The following is a 22,846-nucleotide window of genomic DNA, read 5'->3' on the forward strand; positions in this document are numbered from 1 at the left end:
CGATTCATTCATTTTGAAATGCTCTGATCACCACAAAAGTCATTTGGTATTTGACCCGTAAACCAACCCTTTATAATTATGCCCATGAGTATTTGACTGAATTATTACAATTTGACAATGTGAATTGTGTGCTTCGATAAAGGGAAAAACACTTCTTTTTTTTCTAAAACAGTCTGTTTATTATTAAATGCTTTCAAGAGATTTGGTCCACTTATGAGAACATGAACTTTCAACCAGGGAGGAGAAAAGAGAAAACAAAGTCAAGAAGATACAACATAAAACCAACAAATGTAAAAATACAGTACAAAAAGAGGCCTTGTTTTTTCCACTTCACACAACCCTGGTTTCTTCATCAAGAGTTGTTGAAAACAATTCAAATAAAAAATGATTTCTAACTGATTGAAAACCGATAAATTAAGATTTGTTTGTGGCTGTGTAGGTGTGCGTTATTGCTGGCATTCATACGTCAAACTGTATCAGGAGGCGGGGGGGGGGGGGTTTGGGGGGGGTGCAAAAGAGCCTTTTGAAGTGACAGGATTTTGTTGATCTTTCCAACATTGTCTCTAGCTGGCTCTGATTGGTGCATAGTGTTGATCAGCTGTATATGGTAAGGTAAGCTGACACACTGTAAAGATACACAAAAGAGTGAACCAAGTTTGTTTAACGGGGCTGTACTCGAAATACAGGAACAACGAGCTGGGATTGGCTCCATACGGCTCTCAAAGAACATTCCTTACTAAATAAAATGCCAACATTTTCCCCGGACCCGCTATCAAAACAAAGAACAGAGAAACTCAGATTCCAACACACAGAGCGAGTGTGACTTCCTTCTCTGCTCAGGATGCTAATACTTCACTATATACCATATATTCGTTTGCGGTTGTATTTATGTTCAGAATGTCGATTACAGCCCCTTTATGATGGGAAATCTGACCCAATGTGTAACAAATTACAAAGTAAGATTTGTTGTGTGTTCACAAAGTAGCAGAAACCTGCCTCACCTTAAGTTTGCGTCATGATTCGCCTGCATTTAACACACACACACAGAACATGCAGCACATGTTCCACTGTTTTTTCCCATGCAATTCAGTTACAGTATTAGTAACCCCCCCCCAAAAAAATGCTCTTCTTCCCCGCCCCATTTACTAAACATATCTTTAAAGGCCGGAATTCAAACATGAATGGTGACTTGTTTGACCACATGTCACACTGGCTAAAATATATAAAAAAATGCATATTCACTGTTTAATGTAGCCATATGGATATGAAAATTAAATTTCACCTTTTGGTTATTTACCTGCAACATATGTTTTTCTGAAAAAATTAAGATTTACCAAGCTTCGGCTCGTTGCTGTCAATTTACCATCCCGGCTGCTTTCATAACTGAACTGACAACAATTAAATGAAAGAGCATTTGAGTGGCGGCACTCTCCTACATTTTTTACCATTGTAACACCCTGAAAAACAAGATGGAAACATTACTGACCACAGAAAACTCTTCCACAGCCACAGAAAAAAAAACAGCTCCGCCATCTCTTATCTAAATTACCATATTAGGGTGTCTAAGTATCATAATAGGTGTCAGGTATCATATACTGTATATAGTCAGCAGGATTATACAATAGGGGTATGTATCATCTTATAGGTGTAGTATATTGAATAAGGCGCTATACGGGAGTATATAGGCTACTATGTATGCTTCTGTTTCCAGATCTGTCTTTGTCTGGTGAATCAATTTAAACAAAAACGCACAGCAGCAAGCTCTGTTGGTAGGATCAACACAGACACTGCAAAGGCAAAACATTCAACTTTAATCGTCAGCTATCTTTTATCTTTTCTTTGACCAGTGCCCAAATAATCCTAAGACCTACAAATAGAGCTCAGACAACATTAATATATAGCAGGTTTACCGTACTGTGTGAAACGTCTTCTACTACTGACGACCTTTGGGTAGCTGATAACTGACGTTAACGCCTGTAGGTTTAAAAGCTCAAGCGCCTTACATTAAATATCAGAGAATGGGCGTCTTTCTGCTCACTGACTCCCAGACAGAGCTGTGCACTGCTGCATACACAGACGCATATTTACCGTTATTATTATATTCATACATGGATACATATATAAAGAGATTTATACATCGCAATTAACATACATATATCAATAGCATATTGAGAAGAAATAGAAATAGTCAATAGTTAGCAATCATTATAGTCATCATATTCATCATAATACTAGGAATAGTAGTAATAAGATCCCTCAAAGAAGCTTATACCTGGGCTGTTCCAGACGAGGGCTCATTATCTACAATCCGCAAAACCGCTACTGAGTGACCAGCAAAACTGATCCGAGATCTGTATTTTGGGCTTAGCCCAGGCTGGGCTGTCCCGTCTAAATCTTGATTGGGCATGAAGTCTGTTTTTAAAAGAGCACTATGAGTTCCGGCATGGTCACTTCTGTTGATGTTCCAAGTAAATTTCAAACAAAACAGAGCAAGCTCGCCTCTGCCCCCATGTTTCCGTAACTGTCATGACTAACTGACTTACTGTCACTAACCCCCACCCCCTCCAACAACCATCTTGTCTGTGATTGGCTGGAACGTGGTGTTGTATTTAGGTGCACAGCCTGTGCTCCTAGTGTTTGTTTGACATTTAAGACCCCTGTGTTGTCTCCCGAGACCAGGCTTTTTCACTGTGTATTCAAGAGGAAGGCAGCTAGCGGATCAAGGAGAGATGCCTACGATTTGAGACAAAAATGAAATTGCGCTAAAATCATGCAGGAACTCATAGTGCACCTTTAAGACCTGGATAATTGGTGTCACAACCACTTATCTTTTTTCTATTCATCCACTGACAAAATGGAGTATCACAAAGCAATCATACACTATACTGTGGTTTAATCATCTTTCCTACAGGTAATATATCCTGCTGTTTCATTTTTTTTTAACGTGCTGCTCCAATTTTCCATAATGTTCTGGTTGAGTGTATGTCAGTATTTTGGGAGTATCGGCGAGGTCACTGCAGATAGGAAAAATGCTCAAAATAGGGTGCAGCTTCCCGGAAGTTTGGCCTTAACACTGCAGAACAGAAACACTGCTGATTCTGTACGTCCAGTTTAGCTGCTGAACTTGTCAAAAAAACTCAAGTTGGGCAACTATTTCTTTCATTCTTCTCTCAGTGTGAAAGATTTAACCCTCCAGTTCAAATCAATCTCTGCATCAATCTCTTTATACAAACCCTTTCTGGAACAACCCACAAAAAAAGCAAAAATTACAAAAAAAGGAAACATTAAAAAAAAAAGCAAAAAAAAATTCACTATAGTCATCTAGTTCAGCGATACATATCATTAAGCATTACCTCAATAACAAGAAGTTCTTCTATGTAATCAATACAGGTTTTCAGGTTATATATTTATTAGGCTTAACTGCTAAGTTATCAATTATTATTATTAGTATACCATTATTTGTAAATATGTATAATATGTGTGAATATGTATCTGAATAAAGACATACCTCCATCGTGTCTCTGTCCACATTAAAGGCTAGAATAAGATGGCATCCTGCCTCTGTGTCTGTGTGTGTGTGTGTGCACACATTTTTGCATGCATGTTCATGTTGCATGTTAATGTGTTGTTCATAGGCACAATATGTGAGAATGATTTCCCTGTCTCAGGCTCACAGGTTTCCTTTAATGAAAATGTTGATATTAGGAGCTACTGATAGCTATCAGGAACACAACATGTGGAAGTATGAGGAACACGGCTTTCCATTTGAAGGCCATGATTGGTTTTCAGTGAAATATTGACCCCAGTTCAACTGAAGAACTTGCCCTTTAATTATCTTTAATATTCTCACAATCAACTATAGAAAAATACATTCTTAATAATTCTCCATTCTTTTCATTAGTCTTTTTCTCCCAGCACTTAACTCTTTAAATTATCCTTTTTTTCTTTAACTATTACAAAACTCATGTTTTTTTACAACTGAAGTCTTCTAAACGGGCTGTATTTTCACTTTGCTTCAGTCCAAGTGAGGTCATGATTTCTTAATGGGCGCCTGCAGTCTAAACTGGTCTGATGCTGAGAGCAGCTCTAGCCAGGACTGTACATGTGCTGCAGTCACTTCTCTGTAGCCCTCCAACACCAGCGTCACATCTCTGTCAGCTGCTTACCACAAGCTTACATTACATGATGGAGAACAGCCCCTTGGTTGCTTTGGCAACAATTGCTTTGAGCCATTGGCCATGTGTACTTTAGCAACAAGTGATTAGTTAAGACCTTTCTATTGTCACATCGTCTTCCCCCCCAACTCAACCTGAGAGGAGCTGACATTCAGGCCTGCTTTGAGTCCCACCACATGGACACCGGCTGACAGCTACTACAAGGTAATAATGTGAGTGAGTGTAGATGTCTGTGCTCGTCCCATGCAGGGACGGTTAGCCAGCTTCCAAGAGGCCTTGTTATATTTATAGCGGGGGGAGGGGGAAAACTGTCATGTTACACAAGTTTGATTTGGGGCATGTAAGTATACTTGCATACATTCCACAACCACAGCAACGTTTTAAATGACCAATTTCCAAGTTTAAAAGGCCCATGCAGGCAATACATTCATAGTGTTCTACCAATATGGCAGACAACATAACAAGTACAACTACCCTTTGAAAAAAACAAACAATTATGCTACAAATTATTAATCTCCAGAAAGTAATTGTTGACCCTCTCGCAATATTCCCATGAAGGAAGGAGATTAAAATTTGGTTGTTACGCAGCTTAACGAAGAGTCCACCAAGAATCTCTTTTTTTTTGTTTTTTAAACAATACTTTTGTTTCTTTAGTCTCCATTGCCGTCAACAGCACTGTAGACTTGACACTCCAAAGTTAAAATGTCAACTTTAAGCGTATGAGTACCGGGCTTTAATTCAGTTTTAAATAATCACCAAGCTAAATTTAAGGACAGCGACCAGCACGCCCACCCAAGAATTGTTTCAGTGCTTGTGTTTTTTATCAAAATAAAACAAAAAAAAGGGGTGCCTGGTGAACACTAGGGAAAACTAGTTGATCATTTTAGTCAGAGCAAAACTAGTTGCCTGTGGAATTTCTGCAGTATAATCTGCTAAAAGGGAACCTGAAGGTGCTGAATGTAACTACAGGTAACACTAAAGCCTAAATCTGTAATTTCACTTACAAAGCTTTCTCGTTGTGTTCAGCGGTGCCTGTGATTTGTGTATCATTTGCTGTACTCAATTGTTTGTGTGTATGTACTATATGTAGGTACTGTGCGTGTGTGTGTGTGTGTGTGTGTATATAGGGCTGGGTGTCCTACTGCTCTCACACGGCTGAAAAGATGTTAGAGGAGGTCAGACTGGCGCGGTGACTGTTAAGTTGTAGCTGGTGTGGCAGGCCGGTCTGTCTCTGTCTGCAGCTCAGCGGTGATCAGCTGCTTCTAGTCACCACAGCAACACTCAGAGATTATCCCCATCTGACGACCGCCGGCCTCCCTGAAACAATACACATCAACACAGCTCTTCTGTCAAACTTACCAACAATCGAGTCAATCGAGAACAATAGCTTACCTATTGTTTGTTTTGTGATGAAAGCACCAAAATTAGTCACGTATAGCTCAATATATTTAGAAGAAATCTGGATATTGGGCCACTCAAGATTAGTATTATTATGACCATGGCAGCCATTTTCTAAAATGACTAGTTACTTCCATAGAATACGTTGGTGGTAGATGCTAAATTGGAACCGCTAGACTTGTTGACGCCAAAAGATAATGCCTAATTCTACCTCCGATTGGCTTGTATTCTGGTATTCCTTCACGAACCAATCCCCACTCCTCACGCCTGAACCTAACCACTAATATAAAATAAAAACACGTATTAATCAACATTATTAGATTCTTAATGACAGTGGCGAAAAAGTAATGTCCAATATACACATGATACTCTGGCGAAAGGAGGGGAGGTTAAATCGCTGATGAAAGTGTTGTAAGCACTCACCATGCTTTCTGTGTAATCTGCTGTTATGGTGACTTGCTTGTCCTCTGGGGGCGGGGTCACAGTAGAGCTATCCGTACGTCTACTCTGATTGGTCAGCTGCAGCCACAGTTCGTACATCTGTTGCATGTCTCTCACTGCAGTGAGGTGACGGGGAGAAAGAGAAGAAAACCTCAGTAACTTTTGATGCAGCGTGTTGCGCACATTCAAAATCAATGTAATTTATCATGACGTGAAGTGGTGGGCAAAAGGATTGAAAGGATTTAATTTGAGGAGTAACATGGTTAAATTTAGATCTAAACATACCACTACTGGTTTGTACATTGAAAATCTCTGGAGCTTACAGCTGTTGTTCTTCATGTACGTCCAGACATCCCTCTCCTCCAGACTGTGAGCAAATGAGCAGTTCCCAATATAGTGGCACTTCTTCTGCTTCATCACATGCACACACATCTGTATGTCGCACAGGCAAAGATAAAGTGTTAAGTGAGGCCAACAGCATTGTAACAGAGTTTCTCCGTTGGATGTTCTTAAATTGTAATTCTAAATTGTGAAAATGTCCCTTTGTTGTTGTTATTTATGTCAATTATAGCCGATTAACTGTTTTGGAAAATAATTGTTGTAATTCTTGATATACTGATGATGATATACTGAGGAACTGAGCTATCATCGCAGCACGTCCAGTCTGAAATACCACTTGATGGTTCAAGCACACAACTGATGCCATTATTTGCTCAAAGTGAGAATGTTACATGTGAAATTGAATACTACAGTAGGCTATAAGCCAATGTTGTTTTCCTTTTTTTTTTTTTATTTGCACAAAGCAAGCCAATCCACTTTTCCATGTTGATAAGAGCATTAAATGAGGAAAAGTATTGGGACAAAAAGAAATCAAGGGGCATTTAGAATAGATAAAAAGTGTGATTCATTGTGAGTCAACTATAACATTAATGCAATTAAATAGTTTAATCATATGACAGCACTAAAAAATCCTACAATTACCATGGTATTTAACACAGTTGAAAGTGTGAACATAAAAACACTGTCAAACCCAGTGGCAGCTAAAGAATAATAAGACGCTAGGATAAGGATATTTACAACACCACCTGTTCCCCATGTTATAAAACAGAGACAATTGAACTCAGCATGTGAGAAGAGAATGGAGTGTTTAAGGACTCACGTCATATTGCTGTGGATACGTGCGGGAGAAGGGCAGAGGCCGAACAACTACCCACTTCTTCTTCTCAAATGATTTCACCAGCAGGACTCGACGCTCCTTGGTCCAGCTAAGGAGACAGAGAGCCAAAATAAATTTTAAAAAAACACACAAACAGGGTTCAAATTACCACGTGCATATTCGCAGTAGTGGACGTAAAATTTTAATTCCTCCTTTGGTATACAAATGGGCTGCTACTGCAATAACCAGCGTTATAACGGCAGATTATACGTCCTTAACACACAAATGAAAGTCTGTGACATGTAAACTGCCCCATTGACAATCAGGCTTAAAGATCAGATTTGAAAACACTGTGTCATATTGCCTCAGGGACACAAATGTTAGTGAGTGCCATGTATTCTATGTGGGAGAGGCCTCACCTATGCCGTGCTTTGGCAGTGCAGTACTTGAGGTTCTTGTCGGGCTCATTGACCTGTCCTTCTCTCCAGCACTGGCCGCACACAAACTTCATTTTCAGGTTAAGGGGACGCCCTCTTCCCACCCCTGCTCCTAACCCTCCCACCCCCAATCCACCCACTGGGCCCACACCACCCCCACTGATGCCATCTCCCCCTACTCCTCCACCCCCACCTCCCATTCCCCCTACTCCTCCTGCATGTATGCTGCTGCTCGGATGGGGGACATGGATAGGCTGAAACACATGGAAAAAGAAAAACAAGATGTTAATGTTTGTAAGACAAACAAATCCATTTTTTGTTACCAGCTAGAATTTTAGAAAAACCCCAGACAACATTTAGTTGTTTTTTTTACACACATACATAGGATAGGTTAAGTAGGGTCTAAGGGGACAGCATTAACTTCCATGCTCGTTATGTCCTTTAGGTGAAGTTCCTTCTCACGTGAAACGAACTGGCTGGCGTGTCACGTGTATCAGAAGACCTCACCCCACCAGGGCTAACACAGTACATTTGAAGCAACTCCAGCAGCAGTACAGGGAAAACTGCTACTTAATTGGTAAGAAAAAAAAACAAGAAAAACTGTCTCGGTTCCCTTTTCCGGTCTCACCTTCTGCTGCTTCTGTGCGTTCTGCTCCAGCCTTTGCCAGTGCCTTTTGGACTCCTGCACCATCTCTTCGTGGGTGATACCTGAAGGAAATAGGGAGCAGCTCTTTGACCCTTTACTTACTTTTATAGACACTGTTTTCTTAGTCAAGTACAAGTTGCATTTGGCAAGACATAATTTAAGTATTAGCAATATGGCAGACCTTTATTAGAAACGACAGCAACATTATGTACTAGATTAATTTTGTTTCAGTTAAGTGGTAAATGTTTTTATTTCATTCACAACATTTTTTGAGAAATTGAAAAGACAACTGCTGTTTGTTCTACCTACCAGTATCCTGCTGCAGGACCCAGCATTTGAGCTCTATGACGGAGTGAGCAAAGGAGCAGCTGTCCTCCCGCTGGCAGCCGTAGCGAACCTCGTGACGACACACGTCGAACTGGCAGAGAGGGTGCAGGGGACGCACCTTACTGTAGCGCACATTGGCTGACCTCACCACGTGCACCAGGCACCTGTAGCCGATAGATTATAGAATTTTCATCACACTATTATTAAAACTAACTAAACTGATACGTTCTTGAGCAAAATTAAGACGGAAACCCCTTTACACTCACTTGTTGTCGTCAAACGGGTGTCGAGCTGTGAGGTTTGAGCAGACTGCTAGGTTTTCTTTGCTGCGCTTGCTAATGATGCGAGGCTTGCTGTCAAAACATTCCTGTTGAAAGAGGAAAGAGATGCATCGAAGTCAAAGTCTTGTTGAAATGCTCCAGAAGAGAATGTTTGAAGAGATTGTGGTCCTACCTCACAGAGGAACATGAACATGCCCATGTGGAACTGCAGCAGTCTGGTGACGCTGAGCGCCCGTCTCTCGGTGCTGCCCAGCGGATCGAACAGCAGCTCTCGGCTCAATGCGCCCTTCCTCTCCTGGGTCCACACGTCAATCTCCTCCTGGCAGTAAGCAAACGTACAGTTCTCCCCATACTGGCACTCCTGACGCTCCTGCACCTCTGTAAGTCCAAGGAGGAGTAAGTTATTAAACAATTTTTGCAGTATTTCAAATCAGTTTGGCTGTTGGGGCTACAAAATAGATTTTTCCACCTTTAAAATATATTAAATTGTTGTATTAGTGATTTATACATGCCTTTACAGAGTACAAATGCCCCCAGGAAGTTGTTCCGTGCAGGCCGTGGCCGGATTCTCTTCCAAGTGGGATCATCTGTATTTTTGAGACGGCACAGCAGCACATCCCTTTTGCAGCGGTGCGCTGCCTCCGGCTGATACTTGTAGTCCATCACTCGTGGACCTGTGAGCAAGAGAAGATTAAATGATCCTGTAAAACAAGTAAGCAATGTGGCAAGATTGATGCAATACATTCTGTGAATGATGTTGCAATTCCAGTGCCTTTAATCAACTTGTTGTGCAGCATACATCCAAAACAATCAAGTGGGGCACTGTATAATAAGCACATGGAATACAACCGTATATTTAAATAATTTAAAATAGTTAGTTTATTTTATTTCATAATAAAAAGTGGCAGTTTTCCCATCAAAAAGTGTAGCACAATACTAGTTAAATCCAGATAAATAAGTACAGACATATATTTAACCATAATCACTAATAACATCTGAGCAGCAAGTAAAACTACAACCATCACTACAAACCCAAACCAGTCAAATCAATAAGACAAAAACAGACACCAACGCCCTAAAAAAACACTAAGAAATACCACAGGATAAAAAATCTAACCAATAAAAGCAACCAGAATTGTAGTACGAACATTTCATCATCATCGTCATTATCAGAATCAGGACCCAAGCATTCCATCACCAACAACAGCCTCGGCCACACCTGAGTTCAGTCTGTTACTTTTGACTGAGGAAAATCTGAAGCAGGAACCAGAGCAGACAAGGACAAGGGCAAGGACACTGACAGGTTGGATTTACCTTTTTTTATTTAAATCACTTATCTATTGTACAGGTCAGTGAGGTTATTTTGCCGAGAATGTTGCTACTGAGCTTCACTATTTTGGATGTGATATATTCTGTGTTCAACTATTGTATTCATAATAGGGATAGACCGATTCTTTGGTGCCGATACGGATTTTTTTTTTTCATCCGCCTTAGCCGATGACCGATACGGGCTGCCGATTTTCTTAAGCCAATATTTGGAGCCGATACTGATTTTGCTCACTCAACTTACATCATAAAATTGTAAACCCTGCAACTCTGGATTTGTTTTTGGAATCTGCTGTGCCGCCAGTTCTTTAAAAATAATAAACAAAAACACAGATCAGTGTCACTTCTGCATTCATCTTACATTCAAATGAACCAAATTATGTATGTAATGCGCATCCTATGGATGGGCACTGCAAATGGTTAACTGCGCAAGGGTAAGAAACTTTCATCAACATCTGCAACAAAGCCTTGATGATGCATTGATTGCTGGCATTTTATAAGACAGACATAATCAAGTCAGCACTAAATGTCCTTTGTCAACACATTAAGTAATTTAAGAAAACAATAAACCTGAAAAGTAGCCATTGAAATAAAGTGCTTGATTTGTAATTTAAGACTGCCATGGTGCTAGTAGTGGAGGGGCAGGGCATGGTCTGCACGTAAACGCCAGCATCTCCAGCAACACAGAGCAAAAAAACGGCCAACGCAGCAGCCGCATATCAATAAAACTGGTCGACCACTAATTCATAATGACTAAACATCCCTTGAAAACAATGATTAAATATTTCACATATAATGCACACATTTTGTGTGCTAACAGAGACTACAATGCTATGAGATCCCAGGCGAGTAAGAGAAAGTCTGTAACATTAAACCAACCTATTCGGCTGTAACAGGCATGACAGGCCTGCCGAAACTCATGTGTTGCTGCCAGAGGATTCCTGGAGAGCAGAGAGAGGTTGGTTCCTGCTGGACCATTCTGAAGAAGAAATAAAGGCTAATTAGCAGTGGTTATGGTCTATGGTTATGGTCAGAAATGGCTGCAAATTATTTAAAAAACTGGCATGATTTACAGTAACATGTAAAATCAGTTTGTACTGCAAGAGATGATGTAATTGGGTGCGTTACTTACAGCATGTGCAGCACTGTGGTTGCGCAATCCAGGGATGAAGCTGTGACACACTCGTCCCCCTAAAGACCACAGACAAAAGGACACACACTGCTGTCAGATCCCATAATGTAATGGTGCTGACTCACACTGTCTGCTGCTGACGCACATCTCAGGTTAAAGCCAAATCCCTAGGAACTGCACTCTGGTAACTAAGCAAGCGCAAGCTAACACACTGCAATGGGTAAAAATGTGTGTATAGTTTTATAAAAAAATTTTTTTACATTGTAGGCATGCTTCTAATTACAAAATCATTTCAGTAAACAACAGTACTGTGTGCAGAGCTGAAAGTCTCTATAGTCATATAGCAAAAATGGCATGATCCTCATTTCATAACGCCTCTGCAAAAATGTGACTGTGAAATTGGAAGTAGAATCATGCTCCTTCAATCCAAAGATCAAATATTTGAGTATACGGGGTCACCCCTTGTCTGAACCATAATGATAAAGATGAGCTTCATAACTTTTCCAATGATTGAAGTGTAAAATTGTCCAACATTATCTCTCACTAGCATCTTGTTCAACAACCAACATGCCAAGACAGCTCAGTCCAACATTAACAAAACTGCTTTCCCTAAATGAGATAAAAGCACATTAAGATATAGACTATTTGCTCACCAGGGAGAGTGTACTCAGACAATGAGTCCAGCCCACCAGTGGCAACTTCTGACTTTCCTTCTCCATCCGTGACCCCAGTGGGGAAGCCTCCCAGTGCGTCCTGCGCCTGGGTGGAGCCCTGGTCCCTCTGGGCCAGCGGCGAGTAGGGCTCCAAAGCGGGCATGTCATTGATGGAGGAGCCAAAGAAGGCTGGGTGAAGCTGGGAAGATGGGGCTGGAAGGTTCGCGGAGTAAGGAGGCCGAAGACCCACCGCAGTGTTAGGGAGGTTGGTGGGGATAGCACCCTGGACTGGACTCTGGACCAGGAGACAAACAGAGACAAAGCATTACTTCATGAAGAGGGAACTAAAGTCACCCTTACTAAAAACACATGTTGGTTGTGGATCAAACTCCGTCCTTCACTCACCTCACTCACTTTCTTGGGAATGCACTCCAGCAGGCTGTCTAACTCATCCTTGAGGACGCTGTTGCATTCATCAATGTGCTCCGACACAGGGACGGAGTACGGCATGGGAGGCAGGCCCTGGTTGCTGGGGCTCTCTGACAAGTCGGTGCATGGAGTCACAGGCGTTGCCGGGTCATCACTGACTGGGATGGGTGTGGCCAAAGGAGCAGGGATGCACTGCGCATTGGACACATCAGCTAGAAAGGAAGAAAACAGTGCTGGAGATAAGAAAATTATTATGGGAAACAAATGGAGGGCTGGGTAGGAGCAGAAATGCTCAGGTTGTGCCAGTTGGTCATACCTTGTCCCATGTCCCCCATGTCCCCCATGGATTCCAGCCCATTGGAGGACATCTGAAGAAGAAGGAAAAAAACAAAACATTATTAGCCTCTCATTCAGTATTTAGCTCTACACTGCAACAACAGCACCCACCTCTCCTGAGGGTGGGGAAGTCTCCCCATGACTCTCCCCTTCTGTGGCTGTGGACTCCGTCTGTGGGCTTATGTAAGCCTTACGGCCCTTCAGGCCTAGTTTATTGGCCAGATCCTGAGCCAGGTCACTCACCTGCCTGTCCTGGTAAATGAATCACAAAAAGAAGTCCCAATTACCATTCACCTTAAGTTTGAGCTTTAATGAGAAGCACAATTTAGTCTAAATCATTAAATAAATCCTATCCATGACTTAATAGGTATACTGAAATAAATTATTTTATTCAAAATATGCATTAACTAAAACACTCACCATCACTATGAACTAATTTCCTGAGATAATCTTTCATTTCAAACTTCATATTTAAATCACGTGGGGGAAAAGTCATTTGTAATCGTATTTTCATTGTTGATGACATACGTGTGGTGCAGTGAGGAGACATTTGGTTCCACACTCGTAGGCCTCCCGGAGTCGTCCCAACTCTCTCAGGCAGATCGCTTTGCGGTACAAAGCTCTGCGACTGCCCTCCGACACACACAGTGCACTGTCACAGTCCTGAACACCGCGGTCATACTCCCTCTGAGATCGAGAAAACAGAGATATACAGAAAGAGAAAAGGCTATGGAATTTAAGAGCCATTTTACATGGAACAAAAAAACAGCTTCCACCTGGAATTAAAATCTGTTGAAATGCTCCGTTTACAAGTGGACAGCTCTAAGTTGTGAATGCACCCAGGATGCATAAAGCATGCATTGAAACCGATCACTCAGTCAACAATCGGAGGTAGTCTGGGCTACATATGACCACATTCTTATAGCAGTGTGTACGCATATACAATTCAATTTTATCTATAGTGACAAAGCATAAAAGACGTTATCTCAGAAACCTTTACAGATAGATTGGTCTAGACCCTACTTAATAATTGACTAAGGCCCAACACGTCCACCAAGAGGATGCATTTGGTGTGACAGCGGCAGGAAAAAAACTTGGTTTTAACAGGCAGAAACTGGCTCTTAGTCGATGGCCATCTGCCTCGACCGGTTAGAGACAGGGGGTGTGTACGTGTCGTGGGCCACATCAAAGTACTCATTCAAAGCATTTGTCATGTCAAAGAAACCACTGAGAGGGAATCGTGTTTTAGATGTTATCACACTGTCGCTGATGTGACTCGTGTTTTGTCTCGGTGCTCTGCACAGATCTAACGCCCCCACGCCTGCTTGTATCCCCGGCTCTTTGGAGCTCTGTGCCCCCGTTAGCCAGGTAAAGGCGGCTGTGTGGGCAGCACGGAGGCCCCAGCGGAACACCAGTAGACAGTAACCTTATTTATTTTGTACTTAAATTCACAAATATGTATTCAGAATCAGGTCAGATGTGAAGCAGGGCAGCAGAGAGGGTCTAGTATATTTGGCTGTTATTAAAAAAAAAGTTTATTTTGTTGGTTTACTAGCAATTGAGCAATGATAACTCAAACTAATAAATGTTCCTTAATGCGTTTTCTATTTGTCCACATAAGCATCTGCAAGTAACATATCCCTACTTCCCCCTTACCATCTGGTAGCAGGCAGTGGCCCGGTTGACATATAGGCTCTCGAGCAGCTCATGGGGGATGACGAGGGCCTCAGCCTGAGCATAGCGGGCAACACTGATTCCCTCCCCATACTGCTGGGTCGCCTGACGACAGTCCCCATCTCTAAAGCAAGAATTGCCCTCATCCAGCAAGTTACACACCAACTGGGTCAGAAATGCCTGAAGGGAGTGTGTAGAGAGAGGTCAAAGAGAGATTGAATAATAGGGGAAAGAAGAAGGGAGTGAGAAGGTTGACATGAAAAAAATATATAGGAAGGTGACATGAGATGTTCAGAAGAACACAAAGAAGAAAAAGAGGGGAACAACAAAAGCAAGAAATAAAATGTAGGACAAGATAAATCACAATTTCTCAGATCTAATTTACATCTAGGTGCAACATAACAAAATGTGGGTATCGCCATTTTGAAATCTGTGAGTATTGGAGCACATTGTTGAGAAAAAGTGAAAGGAAAATTGGATGAAAAGTATAAATGCAAACCTCATAACTTTCTGGCTCTGGGAAAGGCAATGATGACCTGTGGACAAAAAAAATAAGCTGTCTTTGCTCTCGATATACAAGGGGTGTGCACTTTTCTCAATAAACCTCGAATTAGTTGTAAAGAGGCATTAAAAGTCAATATTATTTGGGCACTTACTGGATAAAGCTCATGGCTTTCTGAATTTCCTCTCTTCGTTTTTGGCGATCATGATCCATAGCCTGAAGGTAGAGACAAGGTTGACTTGCAACAGTTTAAAACTACACTTCTTGCACAACAGTATTAACAGCTTTGACATCTACGTTCAATATACCGTATCGACACATAACAATAGTATCATGATGGATAAGGCTATATTCTGCAATCGTTTTAAACCTTTGTAAACCCTGCTAACTACAGTCGTCCTGGACAAGCCAAGGCCTGCCACTAAAACACGCTAAGCACTCATCGGACTTGCGTAAACAACAGCTAACGATGAGGCTGGCTAATTATCGTTAGCATTTAGTTATATTAAGGATGACACAGTTCGCCAAAAAGTAGCTAACGTTATTGCAGCATACGTTACATTGCGGACAAATTTGCTAGGAAGCATCTGAACGTCAGCTACAACGTTAGCCATAACAATTGGGAAAAGTATAACGTTAGCTAACATGCATGTCACCTCCCATATGGTCAGCTCCAACAACAGTATCGTTAACGTTAACCTGACAGCGACGTACGTTCAAATACAACTCTTAATGATGACATTAGTGTATAATAGCGTTAACGCTACCTGGGTTTACCTATCGATAGTTAGAATTAGCCAGCTAACGCGATTTACTCTGTCTGCATGCTAGCGTAAGCACTGCATTTTAGCTAACGTTAAAGAAATTCATATCTTTCAAGTCACGTTCAAAGTATTGCTTAATTTACAGGTTACAAACAGTTATTGTTGAGCTGACATTGTTATACGCTACATATCTTGTAACCCTAGTGTTAACAAGCTAACGGTAACTAGATTTAATACCAGTGGAACTCCAGTTGATAGCCAAAGCCCTCGTTAGCACGGCAACTCACCGAGAGTTAGCTAAGTTGCAGCGCTTTTCAGATCAGAGATAGCTTCACAGAGCGTTGGCAAAAAAGACAGGAACAACTAGCCGAATGTCAGTCAATGTCCAGGCGCATATCTGTAAGTATAGTGTCCCTGTCATTTGTATGTGGAAGGAGAACGAGTTTATCTGCGCTACGGTTGCTGTTGGGTACTGACCGGCTGCTAACTAGCTAGCTAACTGTTGTAGCTGTTATGGGGAGTGAATTTTTGCAACAAGTTTCCAGGAGAAGTACGGCCACAAGAGGGCAGTCAGAACTGTCTGGTTGGGCTTAATTTTCGTGTGCAGTTCCGTATTCTCCAGTGATGGGAAAAGTAGTGACGTAGTAGTGAAAAAGTCAGGACTTCCACAATGTATAAATACTCTATTACAGTTATAGGGACCCTGTGTTCAAAGTGTTAGAATATCGTCTAAATAAAAATTCAGAAGTAAAATGCAAAAGCATTATCACCAAAATTTTATGTTTATGTCTAATGTTGAACTAGCTAGCTAAGTGTTACACCCTAGATTATTATTGCAGATGTAATCATGTGGAAACAAAATTTTATGGTGTAGTTGATCAAGATGTATCCTATAGAGCTCATAATACACTTCTAATACTTTTGGTTAATACATATCTAAACGATAATAGTCTGTATGTAAAATACCATCAGGAAAAACGCCAGGTAGAGGATGTCCTACTTGGGCCAGTTTAAGAAGTTCAACTTGCCTCAGATCTGAGCAGAGTAAAATTGTATCAGCAGCTTCGAAGCTGCTGATACAATTTTACTCTGCAATCATACAGTCTGTGAGTCTGCACATCTATCACTGTTTGGTTTGTATCATAGACTGTATATTATTATTGAATAATATACAATAATTAATAATATATTAATTAATAAAATACAGTATGGTTTGGATTCAATAAGGTCCAGCTGCGGCATGTAGCCGCAGATCTAAAACAAATACAAGCGGGTGATGATGACGTACTTCGAACACCAGATGGCGGTAAAAACACTAGCTAGCTCTGACGTAAACAGAATAACGAAAAAGAAACCGGGACAACGTGACGTCACAAAGTTGAGCAACCGGCGCGCTGCACGGAAGAGCGGCGTGTGTTGTGTGTTCCCCATCGTTTCCCTCACATATTACTCTTTTTGGTAAGATTCGATGCTTCAGTGAGATCTGTATGACGGATTCAACACAAAGTCAGGACTTCACAGTCACGTTCGTTTAACATTAACTAGTCGTGTCAACGTTTCTTATGTTGCGCACTTCTGCTAGCTAACGTTAGCACCAATAAGGCTAGCTAAATAGCTGACTGTTGATAGTGGTTATTACTGTTGAAACAACCAGTTTGTAATGTATCTACTGTCATTGAACATAAGTTCTTGATTTTGGACAAACTACTGTACTACCGCTCATGTAACGATAACTAGCTGTAAATCCCGATCCTATTCTTTAATGTCTGACTTTTGGAACATAGAGTCATTATGGCCTCAGATGACATTGCTCAGCTGGCTGATGCTCTTTCCAAGACCCACGTCGTGGATGGGGAGTTAAGCTATAAAGGCTCGGGATTGAAGTTGGACAACGCAGAATCAGGTCAGATGTGGAGCAGGGCAGCAGAGAGGGTCTAGTTTTCCTCATTTTATCCGCCACTGTGTACTGCTGACATCAGAGGACAGGTGGCTGTTTTCTTATTAAGACATTAAGACTTAATAACCTGTTTTCTGTGATCTCAGTGGAGGAGCTGGTCTGTGAGATAGAGCAGTACCATGGTCTGAGAGCTTTGCGCCTGGAGGGGAACACTGTGGGTGTGGATGCAGCCCGGGCCATTGCTAAGGCTCTGGAGAGCAAAGACCAGCTCCAGGTACTCAGTTCATAGTTTTGCTTTCACAGTGAAGACACATGGGCAAGACCACACTTACTTATGATAATTTCATACAACCCAATTTCCTTCTGCACATTGCTTTAGCAAAGAAGGACACACCACACTGTTTTATTTCTGTTTAAAGCTCTTTGTGTCTTTCAGAGATGCTATTGGAGCGACATGTTCACCGGAAGATTGCGCTCTGAAATCCCAACTGCCCTGGTGAGAATTTCAGCCACTGGTTTCTACAGTTTGGGATTGGTTTTGAGAGGAACTGTTGTAATATATGTCTTTGATATCCACTCTGAAAACATGGATGTGTCATATGTTGCGTCTCTGTGCATCCATCAGAGGTCTCTGGGCAGTGCGTTAATAAGTGCAGGGGCCAGGCTTACCGAGCTGGACCTGAGTGATAATGCCTTTGGGCCAGACGGTGTGAAGGGAATCGAGCAGCTGCTGAAGAGCCCTTCCTGCCACACCTTAAGGGAGCTGAGGCTCAACAATTGTGGCATGGGGATCGGAGGAGGAAAGGTGAGTTTGCTTGACCCAACCACCACTGCAAAAAATGTTCCACACAGATCAGGTTTTAATGCATGTTTGCATCACAGTGCGGACTGTAACAGTGCTGTATGGTTTGTGTAGATCCTTGCTGAAGCTCTGATTGAGTGCCACAGACAGTCATTAACGCACGGAGCTCCACTCAAACTGAGAGTGTTCATCGCAGGGAGGAACCGCTTGGAAAATGAAGGCGCCAGTGCCTTGGCTAAGGCCTTTCAGGTAGGAAATAACCCCCCCCCCCCAAATTGAATGACAGTATCTTTAGTGCATGGACTAACACTAGCCTAACAAATCAAGTTTTTATTCTGATGCTGTACATTAATAATATTGGTATAACAACTACTATCCATTGAGAAAAACATCAAACAGAATTTCTAAAAATCTAATTATCTTTATGTTGTAACAATTCCAGATTGTGAGAAATATCAGCTCTGTTTTCTATCACATGTTTTGTATATTTGAAATCTTAGACTTCTCTGTATTTGTCCATGTAAGGTGATAGGCAGCCTTGAAGAAGTCCACATGCCCCAGAATGGTATCAGTTACGCAGGGGTGACGGCATTGGCTTCAGCCATGCAACACAACCCTGAGCTCCGCCATCTCAACCTTAATGACAACACCTTCACCAAGAGGGGCACGCTGGCAATGGCACAGGTAAGGCTTGTTCACACATTCCCTATAAGTAATAACAGATGTGTAGCGCTTCTGTTTGAGTCAAAGAGTTTCTGCCATGCAGGCTCTGAGGCACCTGAGGAATGTTCAGTTGATCAACTTTGGAGACTGTCTGGTCCGCTCTGAAGGAGCCATCGCCCTTGCTGCTGTCCTCCGAGAGGGCCTGCCAATCCTCAAGGTAAGTTCACCATCAAAGTTCAGCCCTTGTGTGCCTCTGCCTTGTCAGCAGGCTAATGACAGCACTCTGCTTTGTTTCTCATCTTCAGGAGCTCAATCTATCATTCGGGGAAATCACGGAGGCAGCAGCTCTGGTGGTGGCTCAGGCTGTCGCAGACAAACCTCACATGGAGAAAGTAGATCTGAACGGTACGAACGCTGACTGTGGAACTGGTCTCGCTATCATTGCAGAAGTATCAGTTTCATGAGATAGTTCCCAATGGCTGGGAAAACCACAGAAAAGTGATGATTTCCAGAGAATCTTCTTAGAAAATTGTTAAATGTCAGAATAGATGTAAAATTGTGGTTAAATTAAGAGACATTATTTTTATGTGACTAACAGGTAACTGTCTGGGAGAGGAGGGCTGCGAGGCTTTGAGGGAAGCTATGGAAAACATGGACAAAGGAGACATACTGGCATCACTCAGGTTGTGTGTGTGTGTGTGTGTGTGTGTGTGTTTTGATTTTAATGAACGTCCGTTACACTCAAGCTATTGCCACATTAATTGATAGAATTACCATGTTTTTTTTAATTATCTGTGTCCTGTGTGTGTGTGTGTGTGTGTGTGTGTGGGGGGGGGGGGGGGGGATTTGATGGGACAAACACTACTAGTGTCTGCCTGGGGGTGGGGGTGCGAGATCACATAGGGCTAGCCTGATGCGCCAACAGTGTTGTTGTCATTACTTATAATTCCTCATTGGGGCGACAGAAGCTACAAACTATAGCTTTAAATAATCCAATGAACCTACATAGTTCTTTCAGTACAAAAAAACACAACTTGGTAATTGAATAAGTACGTTTTTACTGTGGAAAAAAAAAAAGTTGTTCTCTTGACTTCACTTTAGTGATGATGAGGGAGAACCTGAAGATGAGGATGACCATGAAAACGATGACGACGATGATGATGATGATGATGCCAGTGACTACTGTAATGAAGACAACGAGGAGGACGGTGATATTGTGAAGGAAAATGGAATAACAAGAAAAGACGACAGTCCTGTAAAACCTCAGAGCCCAGTAAGATGACATGAACATACATTTTCATGATTTTGTATTTACCAGACAGCAGGTCTGCTTGAAGTTATTTTTCTGTGTGTGTCCACCCTCAGGCAGAGATCGTGTCTTTCCTCAGCTGCCCCTCTGCAGAGAAGCTCCTTCAGCTGGGCGAGATGAGGACAAACCTGCAGCAAACAGTAGGAATTTATTTAAAATAAGTGAATTTGAAGTGTCCCATCCTGTTGTTTGGTGTTCCCACAATCTGATCTAACAGTCCTTTTTTCATGTTAAGATTGCTGAGTTAGGTGCACAGAATGGTTAAAAGTCTTTTTCTCACCAGGTGGATGCTTCTGACCCACACAAGGCCGCTGATGTTCTTCTGAAAATCGCTTCTCTGTACAGCGAGGACCCAGAGACCAAGACTGCAGTGTTTGAAACTATTGGTGAATAAAAATGCTACTACTAGGAAGTGGCGAACTAGTGGTTTGAATACTGTAGTTGATCGATCTCACCCTTTGTGTAAGGACCCTTGCCGTCTCATTACATGACCTGCGTGCGTCTCTATGTCTCCCAGGCGCTGTGTTGAAGAAGCTCCTCTCTGGCTCGGACCTGCAGTCGTACTGCTTCCTCTCCACCCTTCTGGTCATGATGGGATTCCTCAAGGTACAGTGTTGCTGCAGCACCCCCCAACTCTGTGTGTCCAAAGAGTCTGACCCAGAGCTAATGGGCACCAGGGTTGTTAAATACAGTCAAATCACATTAAAGTTCTACACACAGTAACTAATTATCTTTAGACTGTAATACACTTGACATAGTTTTCTTCCCCTTTCTATCACTGGTTGATATAAAAACAATTCCTTTTAGTTTTCTACTTTTCTGTTTCGTGTTTCAGGGAGAGGGGAAGGTGAAAAAGGTGTCACTGGTCCCAGGTCAGCTGTTGTGTTTGGAGCACGCTGTCCAGCAGGAATACTTCCCCCGGCACCACGCCTTGATGCTTCACACTTTCATGTCCAAGTAGGACCATCTCTCATCTATACGTTTTGATATGTTTTTGATATGTGTGCGTATGTCACGGTGTACGTTCTGTCCCTGTGAATGTGCAGGAACAGTGAAACTCTGGAGTCCTGCAGCAGTGCTAGTGAGAACCTGAGCTCCGCTCTGGAGAAGAAGTGCCAAGAGCAACGCTTATCCCACTGATCAACCACTGCCTGTACCAACCAGTGGGACACACACACACACACACACACACACACACACACACACACACACACACACACACACACACACACACACACACACACACACACACACACACACACACACACACACACACACACACACACACACACACACACACACACAGGGAAACTGTACACTTGAACAAGGGACTCGGACAACCACTTAATGTATCTCCACTCCCTATTTGTATATTTTATGAAGGCAAAAAATTGTCCAGAATGTCTTAGTTTTTTATTTTTCTACTTTTATTCGCGACTTATATTTTTATAGCAACAAATATAGAAATACACATCAGGTAACCTTCGGGTGAATGTGTAAAGAATGAAACTGATTGTATCCTGGAGTGGGGCTTACATTACACAATGTCATCCTGGCAACTTCTGCTTTGCATTTAAAAATGCATCTTTTTATAGACCACGTTCCTACATAGCTAAAAAAATGTTGGGTTTAACTGATTCCAGGTCTTGATAAATTGGGGAAAACATACAGTCAACTTTGGCAAAGAATGGTTGAAATTCAACGCACAGCTACAGATTGTCTGTATTTTCGGGCTTACATCTCACATGCTGTGATATTTGATGCTGTGAAAATGTTATGGAGTGCAAACTAAAAGCCCAAGTATTCATGTAAATCATACTGAGCAAATAAACCTGCAATCTATATCAAAATAAATTGGTCAAAAATACAGAGTTGACTCGTTTTGATGATAGGATGAATTACACACTGTAGTTTTTTGGCATTGCTTTAAAAAAAAAAGTAACAAGAGTAAGGCCACTTTGAGGGCAGTAGGTATAATCACAATCATCACACCGCTGCTCAGGAGGTCAAGTCAGAGTGCTGTGTGCATCAGACTGAGCTGGAAAGAGCTGCATGCTGGAGCACCACACACACTTGCAAGCCTGAATACACAGCATGTGTTTGTGTGTGTGTGTGCATCTCCGTGCACTGAGCCCAGTCATAACGTTGCAGAGCTCAGGCGGACCAGAATCACTTTCACCTGATGCAGTCTAAATGAAAACTATGCCCTTACATGACTAGTCCAGTTTCTGACGTTGCCTCATACACTTGCAACGTGTTGCTGACGAGAGGGAGCATTTAAGGGAAATGGGGTAAGGATGGGTTAGACTTTTATGGCATTTAGATATTCTTCTGTATGACACACCGTGTGGACGGCATTTTTATTGTCAGGAAAGGGACTTTTTTAAAGCAGAATAATAGAATAACTGGGATGAATCTTCCAACTTCAGTGGAGATTGAACAGGCATGACGGTGAGGTGAATTAGATTAATATCTTTACTGTGAAGCGAACTGTTCCT

General features: G+C 41.9%; 2 protein-coding genes and 1 long non-coding RNA gene across 6 annotated transcripts; 1 reads left to right on the plus strand and 2 right to left on the minus strand.

Moving 5' to 3' along the window:
* Positions 1–158: 158 nt before the first annotated feature.
* Positions 159–2,419, minus strand: LOC117936586. Its single transcript, XR_004654980.1, has 2 exons — positions 935–2,419; positions 159–844 (listed from the first exon to the last, which is right to left on the minus strand). It is a non-coding gene; the product is annotated as an uncharacterized LOC117936586 (long non-coding RNA).
* Positions 2,420–2,941: 522 nt separating this feature from the next.
* On the minus strand, positions 2,942–16,236 carry zc3h7bb (zinc finger CCCH-type containing 7Bb). Of its 2 annotated transcripts, none has more exons than XM_034859740.1 (21): positions 15,965–16,236; positions 15,068–15,129; positions 14,911–14,947; positions 14,394–14,591; positions 13,266–13,424; positions 12,849–12,989; positions 12,718–12,769; positions 12,387–12,613; positions 11,973–12,267; positions 11,320–11,378; positions 11,067–11,166; positions 9,374–9,535; positions 9,034–9,239; positions 8,847–8,947; positions 8,563–8,744; positions 8,236–8,315; positions 7,590–7,861; positions 7,174–7,279; positions 6,338–6,446; positions 5,997–6,130; positions 2,942–5,492 (listed from the first exon to the last, which is right to left on the minus strand). In XM_034859740.1, the coding sequence occupies exons 2-21, from the start codon at positions 15,124–15,126 to the stop codon at positions 5,457–5,459; spliced, it is 2,715 nt and encodes a 904-aa protein (XP_034715631.1). In that variant the 5' UTR covers positions 15,127–15,129; positions 15,965–16,236; the 3' UTR covers positions 2,942–5,456. The 2 variants fall into 2 exon arrangements, with proteins under 2 accessions (XP_034715631.1, XP_034715630.1); XM_034859739.1 differs by having other exon boundaries at positions 12,378–12,613.
* Positions 16,237–17,005: 769 nt separating this feature from the next.
* rangap1b (Ran GTPase activating protein 1b) lies at positions 17,006–21,739 on the plus strand. Of its 3 annotated transcripts, none has more exons than XM_034859750.1 (17): positions 17,006–17,135; positions 17,462–17,580; positions 17,721–17,848; positions 18,011–18,070; positions 18,200–18,379; positions 18,491–18,625; positions 18,902–19,060; positions 19,143–19,256; positions 19,345–19,444; positions 19,638–19,722; positions 20,141–20,312; positions 20,405–20,488; positions 20,632–20,734; positions 20,866–20,954; positions 21,184–21,305; positions 21,395–21,558; positions 21,644–21,739. In XM_034859750.1, exons 2-16 carry the CDS (start codon positions 17,469–17,471, stop codon positions 21,486–21,488), a joined length of 1,737 nt encoding a protein of 578 aa, XP_034715641.1. In that variant the 5' UTR covers positions 17,006–17,135; positions 17,462–17,468; the 3' UTR covers positions 21,489–21,558; positions 21,644–21,739. The 3 variants fall into 3 exon arrangements, with proteins under 3 accessions (XP_034715641.1, XP_034715640.1, XP_034715642.1); XM_034859749.1 differs by having other exon boundaries at positions 21,395–21,540; XM_034859751.1 differs by lacking the exons at positions 21,395–21,558; positions 21,644–21,739 and having other exon boundaries at positions 21,184–21,309.
* Positions 21,740–22,846: the final 1,107 nt, after the last annotated feature.

Source organism: Etheostoma cragini, chromosome 21 (assembly GCF_013103735.1).
Source record: "Etheostoma cragini isolate CJK2018 chromosome 21, CSU_Ecrag_1.0, whole genome shotgun sequence".
NCBI classification, from domain to species: Eukaryota; Metazoa; Chordata; class Actinopteri; order Perciformes; family Percidae; genus Etheostoma; species Etheostoma cragini.